At 37.9% G+C, this 22,733-nt stretch overlaps 1 protein-coding gene across 8 annotated transcripts in view; it reads left to right on the top strand.

Annotated features, from left to right (window-relative positions):
• Window positions 1-22,733, top strand: part of LOC132144702 (RNA binding protein fox-1 homolog 1) — a 294,728-nt gene that overhangs the window by 258,131 nt on the left and 13,864 nt on the right. For all 8 annotated transcript variants that reach the window (XM_059555271.1, XM_059555290.1, XM_059555298.1 and 5 more), the window contains 6 exons: window positions 2,613-2,666; window positions 3,558-3,650; window positions 6,740-6,800; window positions 8,280-8,333; window positions 17,282-17,420; window positions 18,650-18,689. In XM_059555271.1, coding sequence (XP_059411254.1) covers window positions 2,613-2,666; window positions 3,558-3,650; window positions 6,740-6,800; window positions 8,280-8,333; window positions 17,282-17,420; window positions 18,650-18,689 — 441 coding nt within the window. The remainder of the gene's footprint in view (window positions 1-2,612; window positions 2,667-3,557; window positions 3,651-6,739; window positions 6,801-8,279; window positions 8,334-17,281; window positions 17,421-18,649; window positions 18,690-22,733) is intronic.

Here is a 22,733-nt window from a genome sequence, read left to right as displayed (position 1 = left end):
AGTGGGCACACTGCCTACATAGAAAAAGCTCTTTTTGTGCTTTATTGAGGTCGCCGTGAAAACGGCGTTTGTGTGCAGGCGTGCGTGCATTGTAACAGGCTCGTTTACTGCAGTATAGACATCTCCAACCGCCTTTAGTGAGGGGATTGGAGGAAGCATGTGAGGTTTCTTGTGTGGTGGTCCAGCCGCAGCGGGACTTAACCACGGTCTTTTCAGCCCGAAGGTCAGGAGGGCTTCGGAGGCTCGGGGTTCAGCACAATCCTGGGCCGAGGTCCCCGTCTCTCTGGCGGTTTGCGGCTCGTAGAGCGAGAGCGGTGCTGGGTTTTGGTCGCTGGGCGAGACTGTAAGTCTGGCTGCGATGGCTTCGAGGTCTGAGGGGGCGGCGCATTTCTACGGCGTCCCGCAGCAGAGCTAGAGCGTTTCGGCAGGAAGTGTCTCATTGCCTGTGACGTTTTCTGAGCCTCAGTGAAGCGTTCAGCGAAACCCTTAACCGACTGGCCAAAGAGGCCGGAAGGCGAGATAGGAGAGTCGAGAAAGGCGGATTTGTCGGCGTCTTTCATCTCCGTGAGCGTGAGCCAGAGGTGTCGCTCTAAAACAGCGAGGCTTGCCATGCTTCGGCCGATCGCTTGTGCTGTGGTCTTTGTCGCACGCAGGGCTAGATCAGTAGCGCTGCGGAGATCTTTAAAGTCATAGGTATCTGGGGCAGACTCGTCCAGGTTACGGAGAAGTCTGGCCTGAAAAACCTGCAGCACAGCCATGGTGTGTAGAGCCGAAGCAGCTTGACCAGCGGAGGTGTAAGCTCGGCCAGCGAGAGCTGAGGTGGTGCGGCACGGCTTGGATGGATGCACAGGCTTCGACCGCCATCCAGCGGCTGAGGGCGGGCAGAGGTGTGCAGCAATAGCCTCCTCGAGAGGGGGGAGGCTCTCGTAACCGTGGTCTCGGGCGCCGTCGACAGAGGAGAGCGCTGACGAGACAGAAGTCTTCAAGCGTGCGGAGAATGGGGCTTTCCACGACTTCGTGAGTTCATTGTGAACTTCCGGGAAGAAGGGGGCGTTTCTTTGCTGAGGGGCCGAAGGGCGCCCCTGCAGGAACCATTCATCCAGCCTGCTTTTAGCGGGCTCGTCTGGAGGAGACCAGTCGAGCTGAAGGTCGCTGACAGCCTTGTAAGCACGCGAGTAAGCTCCGCGTCGATATCGGCGCGTTGTCCGGTGCAGCTGGGTGCTGTAGGGGGGGGGTCCGCAATGGAGCCCGACCATTCGTCACTACTGGACGCGGCGAGAGAAAGGCTGTCGTGTCTGTCCTCTTCCGCCTCAGGCGCTCCGAAGGAGAAGGGGGCGCTGGTGAGCAGGGACTGGCGCTGCTCGTCCACGAAGAGGACAGGCAAAGGAGAGAGAGCGGGCGAGGCACGCGGGGAGTGTTCCGGCGTGAGCTCGCGTGTAGCAGTATGCTCAGGCATTCTCTGATCGCGGCGTTTCTTACGCGGCACTTGAGAGAGAAGAGGCGGAGCGGGTGGAGCATCGTGGCTGGTTTGAGCTAATCGAGCCCGTAGGGTCGATATAGCCATGTCGTCGCACTCAGGGCAGCCGCCCTTGAAGAGTGCGCTCTCAGCATGCTCGCGGCCCAGGCAGGAGACACAGATGATGTGGCGGTCCTCGCTGGGCAGAGGGCCTCGGCAGGAAGCGTAGGCCCGAGGCATTTGAAACAACGCCTCGAATTCTGGAGGAAAAAAAAGTGTGATGCAGCGGCAAACACACTAGCTTTGAAAAGGATATAGTCACGCCGGATGGCGCAGCAGGAAGCGAGTGCTGAAGGCGGCGTCGAGATGAAGCACGAGCCGGCGTCCTCAGATCTGCGTTGCAGTGCTATCCCGCTGAGAGGCTTTTCGGCGGCGTGTAGAGGCTTCTCCGGAGAAGACAGCGAAGTGCAGGTGAGATCGCTGAAGGAGATGAAATCTGATCCCTATGGTGAAGCGGTGGCTTATATAGTTCCAGCCACGCCTATTTTGGCGCGCTCTGACGTCCAATGGGCGCGAAGCGCCCCCATTGGTTCGTTACTCTCCGCCGCCTCACCATAGGTTGCTGCAGTTGCCGCAGCACAGCCAATAAGCGCGCGAGCCGCTTCGCTTGGGTCTGCTGTGCTGCAGCACTGCGTTTTACATTATTTAAAAATTAAGGATAATTTTTGGCTTCATATTCTCGAGAAAAGGGGACCTTTTCCCATAGCGTAAGCTAGCTTACACAGTACGAGAGTACTCTCGAAAGGGAACATAGCATCCTCTTACATTTGAATGGTAGTGTCTATATATAAAATGATTTATTACAGTTATTTTAGCAGTGATTAAGTGAATGAACAAAATTATCTTTTCAATTCAGTTTAAATGAGTATTACTTAAACCTTCTTATCTGTTAAAGCTCTTACTTTGATCAAAGGATTTGTTTTCCAGAATAAAATAAATGCCTTATAAAAGACCCATTAAAAAGGTGAATAATTGGTGATTTTTAGATTAACTTAAACATGTAAAACATGTAGCTTAATGCAGCTTGAACTAAAGTCTGTTTACATGTCAAATCCAATTGAGACACTGTCTGATCTGTGTTCTGTTCTCTTTCCAGCAATTTGGTAAAATCTTAGATGTTGAAATCATATTTAATGAACGAGGATCAAAGGTACGTTTGTGACTCACTTCCTTTGCATGCTCAAATTCTTGACCAATCAGAAAAGTCCAGTGAGTTTAGAAGCATAATGTTTATTTAAAAAGGCAAAATATCCAGTGATGAATTAGTCCTTGTAATGTACAGAAGAAATGCTTGTTGTAGTCATGTTAACGTATGTAATGCAATCTCATATCAGCTGCTGTGCTAGAGTTATTAGTGCCCTGTTCAATGGAGTGTGTGGAAATGTGTTTGGCACTTGTCTTTGCTCTGTTACGGTGTCAAATGAAGAACATTCTCCACTGAGCTCCCTAATTGACAGCGTTATTCAGTATTATGACACTTAGCATCATTCCTGTGCATAAACAATTTTCTTTATTGAAATATGAATTATGTTCTTCTGTTCCAGCTGGGGGAGATAATGATGCATGTTAACAAGTTCTGTAGTACACAATCCTTTATCATTTGTCTTACGAATTGATTTTTTTTTCACTTTTGTAATGACTTTTCTTTATGTTGCATTATACAGTGTTAAATGACAGCATTTATTTTATTCCACTTTTTTCCAATAGATTTAGTTTATTCTAAGACTAAAGGTATATATCCCTTTATTTGGTCTCTCTCTCCTTTTTTTATTTCATTAAGTGACTTTTCGTTCTTAGACGTGCTCTTTCATTTCATTTATCCTCAGTGGTTCTAACAGAACCCATAAATTATGGTTTAATCTCGATGCTTTGCATGATGCAGGAGAAAAGAGGAGGAGAAAGAGAGAGGGGTAAATACAGCAGCAGCTGTTTTTGTGTGTGAGAATGGCAGAGGTAGAGCCACAGTGGATTTCTTGGGTGTATGACTGAATTAATGATGTGCATGTTGTTCTCCCCCCTCCCCTCTCCCACCTGCATGCAGGGTTTTGGTTTCGTAACTTTCGAAAATAGTGCCGATGCGGACAGGGCCAGAGAGAAATTACACGGCACGGTGGTAGAAGGTCGTAAAATAGAGGTGCATGTAACAAATATTTCCCTTCTCAATTGCTTTTTGTTTAGTTTAGTTTTGTTTTGTTCATTTGTCGTTCTTGTTGTTATTCTTGGTTCTGTTTTGTGTGTCAGTGTGTGCCTCACTCTCATCTCACTGTTTTAGACGCATCACTCGTCTTTTCCTGTGTGTGCTCCTCTCTCTGTCCCTCTTTCCCTCCCTCCCTCCCTCCCTCCCTCCCTGTCTCCCTTCCCACTAGGGTTGCCACCTTCAGCGAGACGAAATTACGGGCATCCATTCATGCACCCCCCCCCCCAAAAAAAACAAACAAACAAAAACACCAAGGACACAAATAATCAGTGAAGAACTCGTAGCTTAACAATAAACCATGAGAAAACATTCTCAAGTATGTACACTTGCAACAGAACACATTAATATTGTTATTTTAAATGTGATTATTTATAATTATTCATTATTTTTAGTTATTTTTTGACAGGACTGTTGACAGCTGTTCTTTTGTTTTCCTTTTTTTATTCATTTGCTTAAATTGGGACTACATTATTATGTCCAACTTATTTTTGTTCAACTTTTTATTTAAATAATTTAGCATTTGTAAACATCTTAAAATGCCAGATTGTGAATGAAATATGATTATTTATTATGTAGCCTATAAATATGTATGATAAATTTAAATGATTAATAAAAAGGGTCTGACATTCATTATAATCTATTAATTAATCTGTCTAATAATGTCAAAAATATAATAATTATGTCTACCAAGCTCTGATAATTTATGGAAAAGTATATTAACAGACTGTTCAAAATTTAATAAAACAATAGGCCAATACCTTTAGAAGTCACTTTAAAGGTACGGTTCATTCAAAATGGAAGATTCTGTCAGAATTTGCCCCGTTTTTGTTTCTTTTTTTATACCTGTATAAAGTTATTTCTTCTGTTGAACGCAAAAGAAGACTCTTTGAAGAATGTGGGTACCTAAACAGCTGCTGGTTCTCAGTAACTTCCATAATAGAGAAATAAATACTATCAGAGTCATTGGGGACCAGACACTGATAGGTTACCCACATTCTTCAAAGTATCTTCTTTTGGGTTCAACAGAAGAAAGAAATTATTACAGGTTTGGAACAACTTGTGACAAAAATTTCATTTTTGAGTGAACTATCCCTTTAAGTCACACAGTGAGCATCTGAACTGCTTCTCTGCATACTGAGCGTTCATCATTAGTTACAGGACTGACCCACTGATAACTTTCCCCTTCAGCTCTACATCCGGAGAGTCTTGTGTTCAAAGGGTGGACATCAGCTCAGATGTTTTAAACCGTGCAGATTTACCGCAAGCTGCTTTAACGGCGTCCCAGATGTCTCCAGAAATGCAATCACACACAAATGAACTTCTCTAATACTATGAAATTGATTTCATCATAACTGCTATTTGTATTACAAACAGTACAAAATACTTATGTTTATTCAACTATATGTATTGGCATTTGTAAAATACAGGACAAATCGCGTCCCGTATTGATTTGATACAGGACGCGTAATTTTATCTTTAAATACGGGATGATTCTGTATTTTAAGGGACGGGTGGCAACTCTACTCCCCACATTGTATCCCTAATATGTTTCAGTTATTCTAAGATCTCAAATCAAATATAATACGCGGCTCGCTGTTATCTAATTGGTTTGCTTTTGTTGGCATTCACTTGTGTTTATTTGGTTCTTTTCTATTGTTGTTGTTTTTTTTTAAAGCATATTTTGGCTTAATAAGCAAACGGGTGCAGTAAGTCATCAGGCAGAGTGCAAACAGCATTTGTGTGATGATAGCCAGAGGCCTTATTGCAAAGTTGACGAGGGATCTGCGCTTAAAGCGGCCCGAAGTCGGCAGCGCTTGTTAATTGGCCTGAAGACGCTGCTATTAGACGGAGCTGCTCTCAAACACAAGCCTATTAAAATCTACAGCTCAAATTACACTTAATTTACAGTCTAGAACAGTCACTGAAGGTGAAGTACTGTAGCAAAACTGATCTGCAGGTCTGCAGTGAAAGTGGGCATCTTTATAGCCGATTCCCATTTTGACAGTTGGGCTTCTTTCTTTACTTTATTATTATTCTTTCTTTGTTCTTTTAAAATTTTAAGAGGTATTCGAATGTGGTGCCGTCTTTAAGTAAGATGTTGCCTATTTTGCCTTCTCATTTCCCCCCCTTTTCCAACGGTAGCTGGTAGGCCCCTCACCAAACTCACTAACCGTGGTAACAATAGATACACACGCGGGCGATGGCGGCGAATGGTAAGTGGAGAGCCATCTGCCATTTCACGAACTCCACGCTGATACCTCGTGACTGTTTTTTGACTTGATGTTGAGTTTCTTGATGCTGTTTTCTCTTGGTACGCGTTACTTGAGTGAACATTTAGCTTCCTGAGAGGCTCTGATTGGATTGAACTGAATCGTGCGCATCCTACTCAGATTCTGAACTCCATGATTATGTTAAATAATGCACCCTCTTTTTATATCTTTTGTTAGCTGCCCTCTCGGCTTGAATGATTTTCTTTCGTTATTACTTTTGTTTTTTATATATATTTTCCTTTCTGATTATTTTTCTTGTGATGAAGCACAAGGCTCTTGGAGTGTTGAATGCTAAATGTTGCTTTGTTTTCCGACTGTACCTCAACTCTGAATGTTTAGTGTATGTTGCGCAAACGTGCCAAATGTTTTTTTTCTTTCTTTCCATTCCTACTTTTTCTATTTCTTTTCTTTTAACCTAACCGTTCCCTCTCCACTGCATGCTCTCATATTCAATGCCTTTCATTTGTTGAGTGCATTTTGTGTTATTGTTGTTGTTTTTTTTCTCTATGTACTCCTTCAACTTGATCTTTTTTTTTTATGAAGCATGCTTTTAAGAGTCTTTTTATGATGAGACTATTGCATATATTTTCTTTGCTTTATATGTCTTACCACTTTTCTTTAACTGTTTGTTATGATATGTAATCATTTTGTAAATCTTCACTGTAATGCATGCAATATTTGTTAAAACAGTATTTTCAGTAATTACAGCTTTAGCTTCAGTATGTTTCTTGCTCACTTGCTTCTGTTTGTGCTCAGGTTAACAATGCAACAGCACGGGTAATGACGAATAAAAAGACCGTCAACCCATATGCAAACGGTAAGAACAAGTTTCATTAGCATTTCAAAACATCATAATGCTTTCTATTATATTGTGATGGACTGATAAGCAGTGTTGGGAAAGTTACTTTGGAAATGTAATAAATTACAAATTGCAAGTTGTAATAAGTAGTGTAACTATTTCAGTTACTTCATTAAAGTAATGTAACTGATTACATGTGATTACTTTTTGATTACTTTTCTAAATTTCTAACAAATGAATTCAACTGTTAATCATTTTGAAACATTGAAAGCAGGCAGAGTTAACCTTACAGTAGCTCTCAGCACTGATGTCAGACTTCCAAAATCCTTCATCACTTGAATATAATAATTTCATTTGAAAACGCAACTATCACAAAATCAGACTTTAGCTCCTCTTTTTACTTTGAAACTGCTCTGAGGTTAAATACAGCTTTAAAATCATAAGATACAGTATAGCCTAGTTTAATAGTTTAGTTTAATAGACTCAAACAATGCTTTAAAAAACTGTGAATATATATATATATATATATTTAAACATGTACATAAAACCAAATAAAACAGTTATTAAATAAGCATGTGTCCTATTTTGTGTCCTAAACTCCTGAAACGTTGTCTCATATTTTAAAACAGAAGAATCAATCATATCTTTATGTGTGTGAAAATATTCAGATGTCACCCCCTTTGTAATTGTTAACATTTTCATAACTGTAATTCAATTCCCAAAAAAATTCTCAGTAACTTTAACAGATTATATTTACATTTATGTTGTAATTAAATTACTGTAAAAAATATAATTTATTCATATTCATTAAATGTCAACAGCACTGTTACACATTTGTATAAAAGCTGAAGATCGTGTTCTCCAGCATAATTAGACAATTATCCAAAGAGCATCTTGTGCAGATCAGTATCACAGATGTACTCGTTTAATGAACAACCTAGTAACTATTTCATATTCATTTAATGCTTATTAGCACGCTACTTTGCAAGTTTCGATCTTAGACTAAGTTCGCAACTTCACAAGCAGGAAACTTTACTGTCTTATTCACAATCAGTAGTTTTCTGTGGCCACAGACCTCACAGATTCAAACTAAGTGCTTGTAATTCTCAGCTTTCTGAAAATGTTTTTCACTGCAGTTCTCTTCCTCACCGAAAAAGTTTCAATGGAAGTGAAATGTCGAAACAACCTTTTAGATCTCAGTTGATATCACTGAAATATCTCTCTTTTTTTGTACTTATGAAGGGCTTAAACAGACAGGCCATTTGTAGAGGTTAGAATCAGAGAGAAATCTGTCAGGGCGCTCCGTGCCCTTTCCTTTCTGTGGATGACAGCAGCGCTTCAGTGTGGTCAGCCCTCTACTGACATCATTATGCATTGGCCTGGAGGTTCTAGTTAGTCAGAATCCGTCTCTATGTCTTGTGTAGGATCAGATGTAATTTTTTAGAAGTGCAGACCGAGGTGGCTAATATCAGATCTCCCTCTCTGTCTTATGTCTAGGCTGGAAGTTGAATCCAGTCATGGGTGCAGTCTACAGTCCAGAATTCTATGCAGGTGAGTGAAGGCACATTTAAAAGAAACTGACTCTGTAATTCATTTAATCTTTAGTGAAAAGATTGGGTATGCATGTTATTCTAATGATGAAATAGTTTGATTTCGGGACATAAAATAGCTCCGACAAAAACAAGACTTTTGAAAAATGTAAGGAAGAATGCCATGGGAAATGATCAAAAACCATTTTTTTTTTCTTAAAAAGTAAAATTGTAAAATGTATTAATTGTTTGTAAACGTAGAACTCCTATGAAGTTAAATTAACCAGATCATTATCATTTATCATCACCTTTCTGTAGATTTTCTGAACGTATGAAACATAAATCTAAATTGTGTTCTTTATGAATAAACAGTCATATTACGATGAATTAAAAAAGAAATGAATAATTGCATAAAGCATCACTGTAACACAGAGGGTTAAATGCATTTGCATTTAGGGCTAATGGGCAGCTTCACTAATGTGCTTTGTGTGTGAAAAAAGTTCTCAACCCACAAGCTCTGAATCATCCATTTGACTATTACTCTGATATTTATTACTCTGATATTACTCTGATATTTTCATATTATTTTCAAAAAGCAAGTTGAAAGCTCACTGTTTTCCTGTTGTTATTTTATTACCATATATTGGACTTACAGTGGCTCCAAATAGTATTGGCAGTGCAAAAATGTATAAATCTCATTGCATTAGATAAGTCACTGGATGAAAAATCAAAGAAAGTGGCATTCATTTTGAAAAAAGAAAGTGCACTTTTCACTCTAATAATTTGATATTTCATTAGAAATGCGATGACCAGTGGGAACTCTGCTAATACAACTACCCCAGAAATGCAAAGTTACTTCTGAGAGAACAGCATCATTTGATAGAAATGCCACTAGCCCAGCTAACAAGTACATTTTGCTAATGTTTATATTATAATATGAAAACATTATATCTGAACATTCAAAAATGTTTTTAAAAATTGTTATTTTTCTTATGCAAATGTCAAAGGAACATTCCATTTTATAATGGGAACATTATTTTTGAATGTTCTTTGAATGTTCTGAAACAATTAGTGACATTTAAAAAAACACCCTTCCATGAGCAATGTCATGTTTTGTGCTAATGTTTTGAGAACATTAGTAAAGACCAGGTAACTCTGAACGAACATCTGTTAGCATTGCTAGAAGAATGTTTGTTCCTAACTTTGAGAGAACCTTGCCAGAATGTTAACCTGAGAATGTTCCTTGTTAGCTGGGTGCTTTGAAAGGAGTGGGTGGTAAAATGATATTCTAACATTTTAAATGTGACTTAAAAGTGTCCAGATACTTGTTGGGTCTTTGTCAGTGTTGTTCAGTTTTTGGTTAAAAAATATCAACCACAAACAAGCAGAAAATTGTAGCAGTTGTTGTATAACTGCATTATTTGACGGAGGCATAGTTCTGGGCCTGGTGTTTGGAGGTGTGTGTAATGGGTAACCTTAATCTATGGGCTCTGGCATAGGCTTGAAAGAGCTGGCAGACAGGAAGTGATTATTCTAATCACCCAAAGGGCCTGTTTCACAATGTGCATCTATGTTCGCTGGCCTATTGGCAAGAGGCTCCAAGACGGCATTGTCAAAACTGCAAACACGGTACACAGCGAGCTTCCAGACCCCCAGGGCTTCATTTCATTTTATGGGCCTTTGAAAGCAAGCAGGTTTTGCTGGTTGAAACACACGCTGTTTCTCGTTTTCTTCGGTCATCTCCTCCTCAACCTTGTCCATCCCAGCCTCTGACCTTCCCCGAACATCATTACCTCCTCCATTACATGGGAAAATATCGAGACTTTATGATAATAAGAAGAAACGGGAAGGCAAAAATATTGAGGTGATGGTTCAATCTAATTGTCTGTCGACGCAAGGGCATCAAAGAGCTGAAATATATTTTATAAGTTAAAATCAATATTTTCAATTTCTCTAGACAGTCGTTTGCCTAATTCAGCGCACATTCTGTTAATTACAAAATGGCTCATTATTGATTTGCTTTCGTCTCACCTTTCAAATGTCCAAACAGCCCACATCCCATTAAGGTGTGAATGTTTTGTTCTTTCCAGCGCTCACTGTTTCTTTGTCTTAATTATAATTAGAGCATCGTTAAAACGCCCGAAATGTGGAGATAGCGGAAAACGCCTCCGATTCTTTGGTTTGTCTAATGGCAGAAATAGGCATTGGCACGTAGCTTCTGAGATTGCAGACAGAAAGACTGCACAGAGCGATTGAGCGTGAATTTGAATGGTGACTAGTAAGCTAGAAAGTTACCTACAGTATATAAACAAATATCCTGAGGGACCGGGATGGAAGACGAGTGTCTTTGATTCATGACACAGTCAGATGTGTGACGTGAGGTTGGTTTCTGAACAAGCCTCAGCAATCACCACTCGAAGCGGCTCTCACCTGCAGCAGACTTTTGATTTAAGATAGCTTTGATGTTCATTAACAGTTCTCCGGCTGAGGGGAATGAAAGCTATTGGCACAAGGCTGAGGGGATGACCAACGTGCCAGACCTCGCTTGTCTGCAGGGCTGATCTCTGATTAAGTGCTACGTCTGACGGAGATTGGGCGGATGTTTGAAAATTAGTCTTCCAGCAATTTACGGCCAAAGATTATGCAAATTGAGGCCACCTCTGACCACGGGAAATCTGAGGCTCTTCTTTAAAGACGCACACATACACACTCTGTCTTTCTCTAATGCATGTGTTTTTTTTTTCAGGAAAGGAGTTCAAACACAAACAAGGTTATAAAGATGCTGCTCTAGCAATTATTTTTTAGAAAGTCATATATGCAGCCTGATAACGAAAGGCAAATATAAGGGTGTTTCCTCAACTATGGACGCTTTTAGAAGATAGACATCTGACAGCTATACAGCATTGACCCATGCATCATAAGAGAATTCGGTCTCATTTTTGTTCCTAAACCAATGATGTCATTTCTATCACATATCAAACTGGTGTATTGTTTTCCTTGCTAAATTTAATGATTAGCTTTTAATGACTTCAAAATGCACACACTTAAGTAATGTTTTAATCTTTTTGCACAATTTGACTATTACTATGCAACTTGAGAAGTCACATTTTTAGATATAAACTTGCAATTGTGAGGGAGAACTACTTTTTCTTTTTCATATATATATTTCGAAGTATATATATATATATTTCATATTTCAGTTCAAACATGATCACACTGTTGTCTCTTTGGTAACCACATACACAAATAGAAATAGTAAAATAATAATAGCTACTGAATAAATAGTTTCTTTTGTCATTATATTTTACTGTTTTAAATAAACTACATATATATATATATATATATATATATATATATATATATATATATATATATATATATATGAAATCTGTTTAAAAATTCAAATCAACCCCTGAGACATGCCTAAAAGTTGAAGAAATGTACACATAAATGCTCACACCATTCAGACTTCACGTTTCTCTGCACACACATACACACATTCATTTATTGACCTCAATTTCTCATCTTAAATGATCATTGGCAAAGCAATAATTGATCACATATTAATAAACTAATTTCCTTAAGTGAGAGGAAGGGTAACTTCTCTATGCCCAACATTCAGATTATTGAATTTTCAGCCATATGAACAGAAATGAAGTATGTTGGGTCGTAATGATTTAGAGGGTGATTTGTATTGACTGACAGTTCCACAGCACTAATGTTTCAGTGTCCCTGCTCTATCTCTTTGATTGAGTCCTGACTGAATGAGAGACAGTGGCCGCCTCCGACGCTTTCAATATTGCTGGGATTTTTTTGAACTCACAAATACTGAATAATAAGTTTGAAAAGTGACGTGCAATTAATGGAGCGCAAGAGAAGAATTTAAGAATATTCAAAAAGGCAGCAGCAAAATTGAATTAATTTGAGCAGATAGGCTATCGTCGAAGACAACAAGCGGCTTTTAATGGAAGGACGAAGCATTTTAAAATGGAATGAAAGCACTTTTGGTGGCTGCTTCTGTGTTGTACATTGTGGGAAGAAACAATTTGGAATGACCCCAACATGTGTACAGAGGTGATTAAAAATGTACATTCATAAGACTTGAAACGTGTTTCAAAAGACTGCTTACTGTGAGATAACATACGTTTGGATTATAAAGCTACCAGTTGGGGAGGGCCTAACAGTGTATATATAGTGACTGTCTACTTACATTTTTCTTGAAGGAAAAGAACTGTAAATTTAAAAGGGATGGGTCAGCTAGTCACAGCTAGTCATCCAACAACTGACTAGTAATATAGATCTTTTTCTATTTGTTCATGTTACGTGACCATGGTAATAAACCAAACTGGTACAACATAACATACAAAAACCATAGACACAGTGACATTGCAAAAACAATTTAATTTAATGAAATAATGATTTTTACATAAACAGAGCGTGGTGGTAAAAATAACAAAACAAACAGAAAGAAAATCCTGATCTCACATAACTACAACAAAAGGTAAAATATATATATTTATTATACACATTGTAACTTGACCATATGACAGATTAAAATCTTATCTGATCGAATAAAAAAATATAAACAAGACAAACTAAAATATTTTGTTAATAAAATATTATATATATTTTTTTGGTCAAATAAAATAATAGCATTTTTTATGAATTAAAAATAATCTGATCCCACATAAACGAACAAAAATTCTTTACATGTCTTGAAATAATAATTTCTAAATATTAAACATTGACTGTCAGTCTTTATTCACCTGTTTCTCGTTGTTTCTCATTAAAATTAAAGTAAATAGTGTTAATTACATCGCTAATGTCATATTATAGCACATTGTAATGCAGTGTTACAAAAAATAAATAATAAATCAGAGATTAAAATAATACCAGATTTGTCTCATTTTAAATGAATAATATAAACGGAGTTGAAAAATTATCTTAAGTCAGAATTTAGTAAATGTGTGTTAACCACGCATTACTTTGTGTGCCGCGCTCCCCTATATTATGTCACACTTCACACTTCTCTAGTAAGTTTTGTCTGTGTTTGAAGACAGTAGTGCAAATCCGTGAATGAATGTTACGGAGTGAAATAAACTTCAACAAAATAAAGTTGAATGGAATTGAATTGAATTAAAGTCTGCCACGTCATTATATTTTCACGTCATTTGAGTGATCATTGTAAAAAATGGGTTTATGTATATATAATCTGTTTATGTATATAGAGTATTCTATATATAGTACCTGTTAAATGTTTGGACACGAATGGGAAAGTGTCCAAACTTTTGACTGGTACTGTACTATAATATACACAAAGAATATCGGCCGATATATCGGTATCAGCCTTTTTTTTACTCCCTAATATTGTTATCGGCCCCCCAAAAATCGTTTTAAACATGTAACCCAACCGCTGGGTCAAAACAACCAAGTTTCTGGGTTTGTCCATATTTCACTAAACACTGGGTTGTATTTAACCCAGCATTTTTTTTTATTTGTTAGATTTTTTATCTTTCTTACTTCCATTAATTATTTTTATAATTATTAATCCTAGTTTTCAACAAGCTGCATTATTATCTGTACTGAATGCACAGCGCATTTTACATTATCTGAAAGGTGTGAGATCTGTCTAATCTCTAAGCGCCTTTTGTTTATATATTCATCCATAAAAGAGCCTCTGCGGTTTGCTGAACTGTGTAAAGTTGCAGAGCGCAATGCACAGGGCATCCGAAACCCCCCGCCCCTGCCAAACACTTCCCACACAAAAGCCAATGAGAGAAATTATTGTGCTACAAAGCAGTTGTACACTTTTATGGCTTTGATGCGGAGGCTACCTCCCGTCGGCCAGAGCATCTGCTTCACTGTAATCGCTCTCAAAGCAATAAAACGGACTAACTCTCCTGTGCATCCCCCTGGAGCTCACTGCTGCTGCTGCGGCTGCACGCTCCCATCTCTCATTCAGCAGCACTTACTGTTGCTCTATCTTGCTCTCTCTCTCTTTTCATCTAGCCCTCCCTTCATCGTTCTAAATGAAAGTGCATAGTCTAAGTTGTTTATCCTGTAAATATTCAGGCTAAATACATCTCATATTTATTTTTCTTCAGGACACATTCTACACATCAAAGTGAAGCTCTTGTAAATATGCAAACATGTACGCAGCATATTTCAAAAATGGCTGTCAAAGGGGCTGCCTGGCATGGAATGATAAAGGAATAAAATGTGACTAATTAATATTATTCGGGGGTTTTTATGCTGCATTTTAAATGTTGCATTATATATTATATATATATACAGGTGCTGGTCATATAATTAGAATATCATCAAATAGTTGATTTATTTCACTAATTCCATTCAAAAAATGAAACTAGTATATTATATTCATTCATTACACACAGACTGATATATTTCAAAAGTTTATTTCTTTTAATTTTGATGATAATAACTGACAACTAAGGAAAATCCCAAATTCAGTTTCTCTGAAAATTAGAATATAACTAAAGACCAATACAAAGAAAGGTTTTTTAGAAATCTTGGCCAACTGAAAAGTATGAACATGAAAAGTATGAGCACGTACAGCACTCAATACTTGGTTGGGGCTCCTTTTGCCTGAATTACTGCAGCAATGCGGCGTGGCATGGAGTAGATCATTCTGTGGCACTGCTCAGGTGTTATGAGAGCCCAGGTTGCTCTGATAGTGGCCTTCAGCTCCTCTGCATTCTTGGGTCTGGCATATCGCATCTTCCTCTTCACTATATATATATATATTTGATTTGTGTGTGCTGTGATAGTGAATTATAGTGAAATATATTCATTTATGGGAAGTCGTGGCCTAGTGGTTAGAGAGTTTGACTCTCAACCATAGGGTTGTGGGTTTGAGTCTCGGGCCGGCAATACCATGACTTAGGTGCCCTTGAGCAAGGCACCAAACCCCCAACTGCTCCCTGGGCACCGCAGCATAAAAGGCTGCCCACTGCTCCGGGTGTGTGTGTGTGTGTGTGTGTGTGTGTGTGTGTGCGCGCGCGCACTTTGGATGGATTAAATGCAGAGCACAAATTCTGAGTATGGGTCACCATACTAGGCTGTATGTCACGTCACTTTTTTTCATTTAGCTGTATTTCACTCTTTTATATAGTATGACAGCTGTGGTGCACTGCGTGAAAGTGAGACATATCCAAGATGACAAAGAGTCAAATGGAACAATCCTTTTTCACCTTTCTACATCACACAAAGTCCTTCCTTAAATCTTACTTTTTTATCAGCCAAATGAAAGATTTAGTGCTCCTATTAGGCATTTATATGATCTACTTTTGAAAACCTGTAATGTTAAAGAATGGAGCAGCTTTCACAAACCCCCTCTCTCTTTCTTCTTCTCAACCATTTCAAATTAAGCCTCTTAAAAGTCATTTTCACCACCGACGCCCTATTAAATTTAATGATCATTTAACAACAATACAAAGCTTTCTGTTTTCACCCAGCCTCAGAGGTCTGTATGCCTCCCGTAGTTTGGTTATTACTCATTGTTAGAGTTTGGGGCTAATTGCAGGTGTAGATGGAGGTAGGGCACCATTTCTCACAGCTCAGATTAGTTGAGGCTTGTGGAATTATAGTTCATTTGGCAGTTTATTACACAGCGCTCTGGAATACTTGATTCTGATTGGTCAGTCGTGGCATTCTGCAGTCAAATAGTACATTGTGTAACTGCATATTTGACTGTCCCTAGCAACAGTGAGCTATTTTTTGTATCAGCCTGTTGTGTCTTTGTTCTCACACATTAAAACAATTTCACCTCAAATTAATCCTTTGACCATTTAGCTGCTTATTTCAAACGTAGCCATGTAATCACCCTGAGGGGGCTTATTTTGCAATAATGGAGTTTAAAGGGGTCATATCCTGCAATTTAGCATTTTATTGTTCCCCAGAAGTCTGCGTTTTTGTACTAACAAGCATTTTTAGTTTAGTTTAGCTTGATCATTTTTGCCTCTTAATGTTTTTTTGCCGCTGTAGCTTTAAGGCATCTATATGTAAATGACATCTTTATGATTGGTTAATCTCAGCATACTGACAAAGTTCACGCTGTCGTGCATCAGGGTAGGCCAAATTGCTGAATTCTGAATAGGCGTTAATGTATATATGTGGGCGGCATGTTAATGTGCTCGTGATGGTGATGTCACAGTACATCAAACCCTTTATTTCAAAACAGCATGAAAGACATGTTTTTACATTTACATAATGGCGGTTCACCCAGAGCTATAATTATTTATATAGTATTTATTAACAATATATTACTCCTGTAAATATTATTTATATTTTATTTTTATAATTCTAATTTTTTAAGTTTTATTAATGTAGTGCTTTGGGCATTTTTATTAGTTTTTGTTTTTATGAAATCATTCTATCTAGCCTTTATTTCAGTTTTCGTAATTTAAATACTTCAATTAACTCATTAATTAATTAAATTTATTTTTAGCTATGTTTCAAGAGCAACAATATTTGGTAACACTTTATTTTAAGGTGTCTGTTACACGTTACATGTACTTACTATTATAATAACAATTAATTATGCATAATTACATGCAACCATAATCCTAGCCGTTAATTTATATTATATTATATTTATATTATATTATAGTATTTATATTATAGAACATACATGTATATTTCCACTGTAACAATAACACCTTAAACTAAAGTGTAACCAAATTTTTGGTATCAATTTTACAGTGTCCTTGTAACTCAAGATACATGTACTTACTATAGTAACAGCAGTAAATTATCCATACATGCAACTAACCCTACAGAATGTAGTTTATTAATATTACTCAGTACTTAAATGTACAACTACATTGTAAACAGAAAACCATAAAATAAATGTATAGTTTTAGTTAAAAGTAACTACACAGTTCCAAACCTGTTGAACTATTGTTCTTCTGTAATGGTTCCTCATGTGTATACTGTATATTTTGTTCACAGTGCCAGGCTTCCCATACCCAGCAGCCACGGCGGCGGCAGTAGCAGCGTACAGAGGGGCACACTTAAGAGGAAGAGGGCGCACCGTCTACAATACGTTCCGGGCAGCCGCGCCTCCCCCACACATCCCAGCCTATGGGGGGTTCGTGACTACACTCCCTTCTCACATACACACACAAACACAAGTTCACCTTTAGTCCTCTCTTCTGACAACCACTCCCCCTTGTTGCTGGGCTGCGGTAACGTGCATGCATCTCTACCTCAGCACACACAACCTGTGCATCCTGCAAGTAATGATGACAGTCAGCTGTCATGCTGCTCTGTCTTGGTCGATGGCCTTATGCATTCCTTTTTTGTAATGTAACATCATGTAAATCCTCTGGAACTACTGAATGCAGAATGTTTTGTGATCTCTGAGCAGTCAAATGATGTCTCTGGTTCTGATTTCATGTATGTAACTGCAAGCTGATAATATTGCTGGAGGTTCTGTGGAGTTTTGAGGTGGTGAGGCACTGCATACAACAGTAGTTTCCTCAACCTGCCTTTAATTGTAAATTGACAAACACGAAGGTTAGAAGATTAACAGCAAAAAATACATTTAATACATAATCAAAGCTAAATAAAATCATGACACCTAAACTGTGTGATGAAAATTAATCTATAGAGGAGACAAGCAATTACCTTGTAAGGTATTAATAGAATTGTTAGATTTAAGAAGTTATGATTTTTAGTCTTTGGATTAGTCAAGTCATAAAATTAAACCCAAATTCTAGATTTTGAAGACTTGTCAGCATTTTACAGCTTTTGATTTGGCTCAGAAATGATCGTTGTCACCCTCATTTGGATTTTAAAAAGAAAAATAAAGCGTACCTAGGACTCAAATTCTCCACAAAACAAAAGTATGAATGAAATCTGTTAACAATTTTGGCTTTGAATTATTTCCAGAAGTGTGATACTTGAAAAGTTTTCCAAAGCAATATGGTTGATTATTAATAATAATAATAATAAATTCATTTTCCCCCTCATTTATAACATTTACTAGATAGATTTTTGTTTTCTTTTTCATTTTTTTTGCATTTCGCTAATGACTAAAATATAATGTGAAGAAATTTCACCTCTCTGTGGCCCCTGTACAAAGCCTTTACTCCTTTCTAATTACTTCAAAAGTGCTTGTAGAGACCCTTTGTCACTCTGATTCAGTGTGTGTGGATTTCTTATTCTGTTCCACTAAGCCTGGCTAGAGATGGGCTTGGTATTGCTTGCATGGGAACATGCACTAATATTGATGTGTTTTGTTTGGTGTTTGTCTGTGTGTGTGTGTGTGTGTGTGTGTGTGTGTGTGTGTGTGTGCGTGTGCTTGCATCTTTCCAGTGTTGTTTACCAGGATGGATTTTATGGTGCAGATATTTATGTAAGTATTCGCATGCCGTCCTTGAATGTTCATGTACATACCCCCTCCCTCCCTTCTCGACCCACCCGATTCATCCCTCAGACTATAAACCGACCAGCTGATTCATTGTTCTCTCTATTGTTAGCATTTCTTTTAATTCTACCTATATTAATTGTGTCCAGAGACTTTCACACACAAGTAAAGAACATTCTTCCTCAGACAGCACAGCGCAGCACACGACTATCAGTGACAGAGCAATAGAGTTTATTGTCAGTTGAAATTGAGCTCTAGAGCAGGGCATGCTGGGATTATACAGTGTGTAAACTGAAATGTACCTACAGTAGACCTACACAGAATGTCCTTTTTTCTTAGAATAGATGATATAAAAAATATATAATCTAATCTAATCTGCATATCTTCAACACATTGATCTGCGAGTTGATCACATTTTGAGATTAGTAGAAGCATCTGGCGCTTACGTGGGGTAACTAGCAGGGACAGAAAGCTTGTTCTCCTCAAGGCCATGTCTCAGTCTCATTGAGCCTGACACAGCCTGATGTATCTCCCCCAATTCGCCCTCCCCTGGGACGAAACAAATTGTACAGGGTACAAATGTGTGTGGAAATGGCGGGCAGGCTGCTGTAACGCTTCCTCTGTTCCCCTGTCATTAGCGCAGTGCCACAGTGGCTGGGATTGATTGTTCTGCTGCAATAAGATCATCTAATATTCATTAGAAACTATCCAAGAACTGTATTTGTTTATTACCAATCTTAATTTGCTGAGTGCTCTGCTAAATGTACTGAATGTTGGCTGAGGTCTGGAAAATGAAGCTACGCTAGCATAGAACAGACAGCCTTAAAATGAGCAAGTTAAACAAAGAAAAACTGGATACATACCACATGCAGGGGTGCAATAAGGCAGGAAGAACTACCAAATATAAACGACACAGCGTGTGTAATATCTCTCCATTTAATCTGTAATATAAAGTGCTTCGCATTTCCCTCATGTGGCTGACTTTCAATTTCTAGAAGATCCAGAAATGCCCGAAGCCACACTGTAACAAACAAGTCCATTTGCAACATCAGTAATGATTGGAAACCCTCCAAATATGACCTGATCGTTTTGATCAGAAGAAAGCCTTTTTCTAATGATGTAATTATTTTGTTTCACCAACATAAGCCTGTTTGCTTTTAACGAAACAGAGTATAAGAAAATTGGTGTCCTTGTTACACGTTACATGTACTTAACTAAACCAAATGCTAATCCTAAACCTAACCATATAGCAAGTACATGTAGTTAGTTAATATTACTCAGTACTTAAATGTATAATTACACTGTAACAAGGACACCTTAAAATAAAGTGTAATTGAAAATGTCCTCTACAGATTTCGAGAATTTATAAAAAATATGTATATATATATATATATACATGTTGTTCAATCATATGTTTAATTATTTAAGGCATCAGTAACAGGGTAAGAAAAATTATAATTTTTTTGCATTTGCAATATTTTGCATATAATATAATATAATATAATATATAAACACAGGAATCAGTGTTTTGAACAAATCGGTGGAGTGAATAATTAAATGAATCATTCATAAACAATTATAAAAGTCCCTTTTTCAGTTTTAACCAATTGGTTCAATGAATCCCCCATCAAGACAGTCACTTGTTGCCACCTACTGGTGTGTCGATGTAACCTGCAATAAGAGTCAATGAGTTATCCCCACCATTAATGCATAGAATGATATAAACACTGAGAAGTCTTGGTGCTGTTGGACTATTACCAGGGCCTGGATTTATTGTTGCATAATGTTACATATGCACATATAAAGCACTTGAAAAGTTGTATTATTCTATATAATATCCCCCTCAAGCAGCTCAGGCCATCAAGCGGTTGTGGCAGAGAAACACACTCTAGTAAAAGTATAAGGATCTCACCATGCGCATCAATAGCCATGATAAACTCAGCATGTCCACATACGCTCCAGGCAGAAACAAGCAGTCAGGAGTCAGAGGAGCCCTATCTATTCCTCTCTCTCTTTGTGAGTCATAATGATAAATTGTGGCTGATCTCCAGATGCGCATCTCAGCATTAAAGTCCTGACCACTGCTCTCACCGCACCTGCACACCCTGTCAGTTTCCCTGAGGTTAGTTGACCAAGCCTAAAGGAGCTTCAGAGACATGTAGATGCCCGCAGCCCCCGTCTGTCAGAGATGACAGCACTGGTGACTAAGGGGCCCCGTTCAGCCGTCCCGCTCTGCACCTCTTCACACTGGCTTTGAATACAGCCCAGATGCATCACGGCTGCGTGTCAGGCTTGGTGTTGTGCGAGTAAATGAAATGGTTTGTTAAGGGGCCGGCCACGCAGTGGGAGTGTCGAATTACCCCGTGAGTCATTAAGGAAGGAGTTAGAGGACGGAGGTGAGCTGCGAGGGAGTGGGAGGGTGAAGAGCATGAAGAAAGTTGTGAGAAGGAGCTGCTGTTATGTATGTGTGAGCGGAGGGAGAGGGAGGGTAGTAATTACTACAGCCTGAAGGCCTGGTGTGGAGAACAGCAGGGTCAGGAGACCAACAAGCCCTGGAGGAACCGGGGAAGAGCAGAGGTGTACAGATGGACTTGTCGGTTAGAGTTTTCTGTGGACTGCTAATAAGACCGGTAAAGGAAGCTGTGCCTCCTAAAAAAAAGAAACAGATTAAGGAAAAAATCAACAGTGCTACAAAACAAAAAATATTTAGAAATATTATATTTCATCACATAAGCAAGAGTGCACTTTTGCTAAACATTTAGTGAAACAGCACTAATAGGGCCGGAAAAAAGATTTTGCTATGGTTCCAGGGAGTAGTTTGGAAAGGCTTTTATTTTTATTTTATTTTATTTCTTGCTTTTTTTGCTTTCCAAACTATGAGTACCTACGCAGCTCCTATGGGGTACTTTGTTTGTATTTATTTATTTTTTTTATTAGTATAACATTTATATACTTTAATATATTTTTATAATATAATATATTTATATATTTTAGTGCTGTCAAAAGATTAATCACGATTAATCGCATCCAAAATAAAAGTTTTTGTTTACTTAATGTATGTGTGTGTGCTGTGTATATTTATTATGTATAAATAAATACACACACATACAGTATATATTTAGAAAATATTTGCATGTATATATTTGTATTCATATAATTGATTTTATTTATAAATATATTTTTTAATATATATACTAGAAATATATACATTAATGTGTGTGTATTGTGTATACATATCCACATAATAAATAGACACAGTACACACACATATATTATGTAAATAAATACATTTATTTTGGATGTGATTAATCACAATTAATTGTTTGAAAGCACTAATATATATTTATAATATTTATTACTATTTTTATTTTTTTATATTACTTTGTTAAATAATATGGGTAGCCCTTTATGTGTGTATATTGTAATATGCCACACATATTACAACATGTGTTGCACTTTAATGGAGGGGGGGGGAAGAAATAAAATCATCCTAGCAAAACTGGAAATTAAATTTTCATCTGTTTTGAATTTAATTAAGAAAAAAGAGGTATTAAAATTCAATCAAGTGTGGAATTAAAATTACAAAAAAGTATGGTGACAAGTTAAGTATATTGAATTTTTTTTTAAGTAATTTAGATAAATATTGTTATAATGATGAAACCAATTTTATAATAAAAGTATGATCATTTAGGTTGATGACTGCCTGTGCATCCAGACAGATGTACATTTTTGATTTAGTTATTATAAAGGGGTATGATAGGGCTTAGGGGTAGATCACACAAAATAATGGTTGGGAAACACTAAATTAGAGAACAGGAACTAATTGTTATATAATACAAAATTAAAAAGAAACTCCAGATCACAGCAATGGCCATGTGAGAGTATTTAAAGAAGACAGCTACAGTATATCTCGTACCTTCACCGACTATGAAAAACGCTGCTCAAATCAGCAGGCATATGCGCTTTATACTGCATGTGTTTGTTTGGCCTTTTTGCCACACTGAACATCTGCTGTTACCGTTCCACATGTTG

The sequence above is a fragment of the Carassius carassius genome, chromosome 1 (assembly GCF_963082965.1).
Source record: "Carassius carassius chromosome 1, fCarCar2.1, whole genome shotgun sequence".
Taxonomy (NCBI): Eukaryota; Metazoa; Chordata; class Actinopteri; order Cypriniformes; family Cyprinidae; genus Carassius; species Carassius carassius.
The sequence above is the reverse complement of the archived record's forward strand: the minus strand, read 5'-3'. Positions and strand labels throughout refer to the sequence as shown.